Source organism: Mitosporidium daphniae (genome assembly GCF_000760515.2).
Source record: "Mitosporidium daphniae strain UGP3 chromosome Unknown contig-199, whole genome shotgun sequence".
NCBI classification, from domain to species: domain Eukaryota; kingdom Fungi; phylum Microsporidia; genus Mitosporidium; species Mitosporidium daphniae.
The window spans coordinates 1-5,867 of record NW_013546624.1 but is presented as its reverse complement, the minus strand read 5'-3'; the positions used below and the strand labels follow the sequence as shown (position 1 = coordinate 5,867).

Here is a 5,867-nt window from a genome sequence, read left to right as displayed (position 1 = left end):
AAGAACATATTGAATTTCTTCCTTGAAAAAGAAGGAGTTTATGAGCTCAAAATTAGATATCACCGACAAATAAAGCTTATGGCTATTCGGCAGCTCGAAAAACCTTGCCTCAAGAATCAGGGTATTAAGCTTGAGAAAGGCGAAAATTGGCTGAAATTCACCCAAAAAAACATGCTCAAGATCGCTAATGTCGAGGTTTCTTTTCTGAATCGATATCAAACGATTCAGAATGAGCTGATAATTTGCTAAAAGCTTAAACCTGCCAATTTCACCTTTGTGAGTCGAAACTTGTCTCAGGATACTATCCTTGCGAGACAAAAAATATTCGATAACTAAAGGTAGAGCCCGTTTCGAGTCATGATCGGTATATGTCGATGCTTTGAGGATGAAAGTATAAAGAATTTCCATTCCAGCGTCAGATAAAATGAAAGCATGATCTTCTTGGAGATAATTCAAGAAATAAAACACAGAAGAAAATTTGTGATCCAAATTCATCAACTTCAAAGGCCTTTTTTCTTTCGACGATAGTGATGAGATTTCTCGAGTGTTATTGTAACCATCTGCTTTTACACGAAAATTATGCTTAGTATCGATTAAACAGCTAAACCAGAGAGCATCAATTGGTGTTGAAACAAGTGCACCGCCAGTTCGACGGGATAGTTTACAAAGCATGTGTAAAAGATTGTAGTAATGTCGGTCAAGCAAGCAGATTTCTGGAGGCACCCCCTGATTGGCATTTTCAAGGCTAAGAGGGTTCGCAATTACTGTCAAGATATATGCTATCCTTTTTAAATGATTTGGATCGTACCTAGGATAGGTTTTGCGATCATTAATCAGATCCAAGTTGAAAAACGTTTCCATTTCATGTGAACTCGGAGGGTAGCTGTTGTTTTTAAACAACGTGGCGACCAATTCAGAGCTAATTTTTCCATTCTCTGGATGAAGCCAAAAAGTCGCCCCATAACTGGGTAGGGTCCTTCCTAGAAGATCGATGCCATTGGAGTATACAAAATAAGGAGATAGCTTTTCCAAAAGCAAAGTATTAATAAGCTTAAACTTATACTCGTCGTTATTCAGAGAGGTCTTTACATGTCGGGTGTATATTTCTTTGTACGTTTTCAAAATCTCAACTAAAATTAGAGTCTTTTGGTACATAAACGCATCGGAATCATCATATTGTAATAAATCCACCATTTTGATGAAAAATGTGCAAAGAAAGTCCAATTTATCGACATCAGATGGTGTATAGCTTCCTAGCATGGGAATCATTCGAAACGTGAGCGAATCCAGATATGAAATTAAATGGGCATCTTTGCCCATAAAGCATTGCTGATAGGCGATTTCGTTGCTCAAAAAGCGCAAAATTGAATTTGAAAATTCAGTGAAATTTGCAGGATCATAAGCACCATCTTGATACTCAAAGTTAGGAAGCTCGCAATAAAACTTCTCATTAGAGGATAATTTATCGTGAGACCCAAGGCAAAAATTCCACACAGTAGCTTTAGAAAACGAGGCTCTTCTGCCTCTATTATCAGCTATGTGTGTAGGAACGGCGTTGAAAATATTTTTCCTCTTGGCAATTTGGAATTCATCATAAGCCACTTTTAGATCCTTAAAAAAGACATTTTCTTTGTTTCCAAATACACAATTGCCAATTTCAACAAGATATCTGAACATCGTATCAATAAGACCAACATTCCATCTTAAAAAATGAAACTTTCCTATCTCGTTCAAAACGCTGCTATTGGATGATAATGCATCGTGGCTAAAGTATTCGGGCCCTGCGTGGCTCTCAGTTGAATTGCTTACTTTGGATGAAGAAAAACAAAGCGAATACTTTGAGAGATATCGTTTTGAAATAAAATCAGAAGCTTCTTTAGATACAAAATGCTGCAGGGCACTTAAAGATGCAACTGCAAAAATTCTTTTATATCGGCTCTCACCAAGCTTAAATGTAAAATATGCGTGATACGATGAAAACGAACATGTTTCGGTTCTTTGGGGATCAATAAAGACGTCATATGTTGCATTGGACAGATAAAAATCGCCCAAAAGTCTGGGATAAAAGTTGGTGATAACCTTTTTATAATGGCCAAAATGCAATGCGGCGTCAACCCAGCTTGGAGTGAGAAGAAGTGGAGGACCTTCATATATAACTACTGGTGATGATTTTTTCTTTGGACCAATCTTGTATCTTGGGTGATGTTGTAACCCGAAGCCACTGTTGTAAATAAGGACCTTCCATAAATAGTCATGTTTGGAGTCAGAAGATTTGACCTTGAAAATTTCACACAGCATTGCATGTCTCTTAGGTCCACAATAGAAAACGACAGAATTTTTCTCATTTCCAAATGCTTTTAGGTCAGTATCAGATGGCAAGATTTTCAGGCCCTTTACCTTTTTATAAATCTCAGATGCATTAAAACTAGAGCCCTGTCTAATTGTATCCATAATCTTACCGTAAGTCTTTGGGCTAATCGAGTATGCTCCATTGAGTAGATTCTCTTTAGAAAGCGAAAATATTGTTTTAATCGCTTCATTTGCAGCAAACGCAAGTTGTCCTTTAAATGCTTTCGGATTAAAATCGTCTGCTATGAATAAGGAAAGATTCTCTATCTCCAACTTTTGGCTTAGCACAGTATGAGCAAGTAATCCAAAACATATGAATGCAGAAGTAATAAGTCTTTTCATCGTGTTTATGTAAATGAAAAGCATGGAGGTCGAGCCTGATAATGTAAAACGTAAACTTTTAATTAAGATGATATTGGTACTGATGTACGCCGCATATTGCAGGCAAATTGAAGATTTAAACTTGCCCAAATTTGCTTACATTTTAGATGTTTTAAAGGTTGGTGGTATCACAATTAAAAGGTCTAGAGTTCTATTTTTATGCCCACCACGCACTGATAATCAGCTTTATAAAGTCAACATCGCCTATCGAGCATTTCATAATCTTTTTGAAGACTTCCTTCGTTATTGCACACCCCAGATCCGCCTTAAAATCGAATCTATTCAGTCGAGTTAAACTAGCTTACGGATGTACACTTTTAGCAACTGATCCTGTGGTTAATATTGTTACTTCCACAACACACCTGGCCGGCCAAGCTGGAGATCTGCTGATAGCTCTCTGCACAAACCAGGTGTCTTATCTCCGATAATTAAACTTTTATTATCACATAAAGCATAGTGATAAGTGTCAAACCCAGGCTTTTTCGCATTATAAGGAAAAAAGCCGAATGAAACCTAACCCTTAATCCTAATTCTAACCCTAACCCTTAATCCTAATTCTAACCCTAACCCTTAACCCTTCTGACTCTAATATCTAATTATGGCCTTGCTCTCGTTTTATGCAATAAATAGCCTAATAGCCCCTAAACTTAGCACTAACCCTAAAATTTGATCGAGCTAGACCAGCGGGCCATGTGCATGGAAAAAGACTTTAATTAATCAAGCTGGCCATTTTAATGGTCAACCTCGTCTTGGATTCGCAACATACTTCCGATGGACTCGGGTGTGAAGTTGGTATTATGCTCAACAGGCATAAAGATGATTTTGCTGCCTGAAGCCTTGGACATACTGGAGAGCGTATCCAGATATCGGRTCTGCATTGCCGCAGGTGTGTTCAAAATATCGGATGCTTCTCTCATAAGTCTAGATGCCTCGACTTCAGCTTTGGCCGCGATGATCTTGGATTCTCCATATCTTGTCTGTTTTGCGGCAGAGGCCATGGAATCCTGCATCTCCTTGCTAAGAATAAGGTCCTTGATAAGAATCGCCTCAATAACCACGCCCCATTTATCGGCAGTGTGCTCGATGATGGTTTTAATTTCACGGGCTATATCTTCTCTATTCGTCACAAGCGATTGAAAGTCGTATGCGCCAGCAGTATCTTTCAGCGTGGTCATTGTCCTTTCCATCAGAGCCTTGACAATCTCGTCTACTTGGAAAACGGCGGTGAATGGATCAATAATATGCCAATATACGACCGAGTCAATATCGATGCTGACATTGTCCTTTGTAATGACAGATTGGGAGGGGATGGATGTTATTCTTAAAGTCACATCAACGATCTTGATGTTTTCGGTGATTTTGTTGATGAAATAAAGCCCTGGGTCAACAATCCTATACGCTTTCCCGAATTTTGAAATGATCCCAACTGATCCTTGATTTACCGTAACGTATGGAGAAGAAAGGAAAGAAATGCAAGGAATATATGAGCAAATGGTGCCCAGAAAGACACCAAGGAAGTTGAGCATATTAGAATAGAACGTATCCATGTGAGCAAAAGATACGCCTTCTAAGTCTTTTGCAAAGGATTTTGGGATGAGCCCGTTTGAAGTTGGAGGTTCCAGGGGATCAAGAATAGCGCTTTTCATTATTGGTTTTCTGATGTTTTCTGTAGAATGCATCGAAACAAAAGCTAATTTTTATTTCAGCCAATTACTAATTTAAATGCTATTGGTGCTTGCTTGCAAGAGATCACATTTTACAATCTTAAATATCCGTTTTTTTCATGTAAAAAATAGGAATGGCTGCGCTGTACGATTGTAAAGCACGCAATTTTGGAGCCAATAAACTTTTTAATTACCAAGGGAGAGTGAATCCGTCTAGATGAAAAAACGATCCAGAGGACTTTATCTCGGCCTCTTCGATAACCTTAACCATCTTGGCAACGGACTCTTCCGGTGGAATATTTCCCTTTCCAGCAGTCATATCGGTACGGACGTATCCCGGATGTAAAGCAATTGCACAAATATTCAAGTTAATTTTTTTCAGGTCGTTAGACAAGACTTTTGTAAACATGTTAAGCGCAGCTTTGCTGGCACGATAGCCATAGTAGTCAACGGATGCATCTTCAATGGAGCCCATTCTTGAAGAAATGTTTACAATTTTTGTCGTCTCACTTGAAATAGTGAGGTTCTGCAACAAAGCCTTTGCTACCAGTAGTGGGCCGATGCTATTAACCTTGAACTGATCGATAAACATCGATTGATTGATGCTCTGAAGAGAATCTTGGATAAAAATGCCAGAGTTGTTGATAAGCAAATGGATCGGTCTACCCTTCAGTTGGCTTTGGAGGTTACAAATCGACTTTTCATCGGCCAAATCCAATTCCAGTACTTCCAACCTGCCATTTTGCAGTCGATTCAGCTATTCCAATAATAAATGAACCAGATATGAACCTCTTGTGCGCGATGGATGTCCCTCGCCGTTGCAATTACCGACCAATTGCCAGAGCTCAGGTAGTTTTTGACGAACGAAAGGCCAATACCTCTATTAGAGCCAGTGATAAGAACCGTTTTCATCTGCCAAAAATTTAGCGTTCCACAAACGTCGTTGCCATGCAAAGTAGGCTTTACTCCATTTTTTACAGTTATGGGAACGTAAAAGCATTCAATTTAATTGGTAATTTCACGAGCTTCTGATGGTTCTGATGATGGTTCTGATAATGCTTCTGCAAATAGACCAATCAATCGACATAACTTTGATTTCTGCTTTTACACACAAATGTATGGCACTTTATTGTGGCCAAACTTTAAAGATTGCAAAAGTCATGTGTATCATCTATGGCTCCATCCTAACGTTGGTTTAAAATTCAGCTGTTTTCACTTTGCAAGTCTTTTTGGGCTTGAGAGTCGGGCTAAATTCAGATTTCGCCCACAGTATTATTTAGCATGTGCATATTTTCAGCTTTTACTCGAAAATCTGTACCAAATAAAGCCAAAATATAATATTAAGAACAATCGGAATGGGATCTCATTATCAGTCCAGCGATGCCATTCGTCGATGACGCAAGTGGGTTTAAATTAAATTAAATTAAATTAAATTAAATTTTAATGCCATATCCTCAACAAAGAAATATTGAG

The 5,867-nt window shown here is 38.4% G+C and overlaps 4 protein-coding genes across 4 annotated transcripts; 1 reads left to right on the top strand and 3 right to left on the bottom strand.

The window, feature by feature from the left end:
* DI09_199p40 (uncharacterized protein) lies at positions 1-2,691 on the bottom strand (the record flags this gene model as incomplete). The annotated part of the gene is made up of 1 exon (XM_013383242.1): positions 1-2,691. A coding segment is annotated over one exon (2,691 nt), but the record flags the coding sequence as incomplete, so codon positions are not given.
* Positions 2,692-2,704: 13 nt separating this feature from the next.
* DI09_199p30 (uncharacterized protein) lies at positions 2,705-3,025 on the top strand (the record flags this gene model as incomplete). Its single annotated transcript, XM_013383241.1, has 2 exons — positions 2,705-2,734; positions 2,759-3,025. The coding sequence occupies 2 exons, from the start codon at positions 2,705-2,707 to the stop codon at positions 3,023-3,025; spliced, it is 297 nt and encodes a 98-aa protein (XP_013238695.1).
* A 436-nt stretch (positions 3,026-3,461) lies between these two features.
* Positions 3,462-4,376, bottom strand: DI09_199p20 (uncharacterized protein; the record flags this gene model as incomplete). Its single annotated transcript, XM_013383240.1, has 1 exon — positions 3,462-4,376. The coding sequence occupies one exon, from the start codon at positions 4,374-4,376 to the stop codon at positions 3,462-3,464; it is 915 nt and encodes a 304-aa protein (XP_013238694.1).
* A 208-nt stretch (positions 4,377-4,584) lies between these two features.
* On the bottom strand, positions 4,585-5,306 carry DI09_199p10 (uncharacterized protein; the record flags this gene model as incomplete). The annotated part of the gene is made up of 2 exons (XM_013383239.1): positions 4,585-5,151; positions 5,184-5,306. 2 exons carry the CDS (start codon positions 5,304-5,306, stop codon positions 4,585-4,587), a joined length of 690 nt encoding a protein of 229 aa, XP_013238693.1.
* Positions 5,307-5,867: the final 561 nt, after the last annotated feature.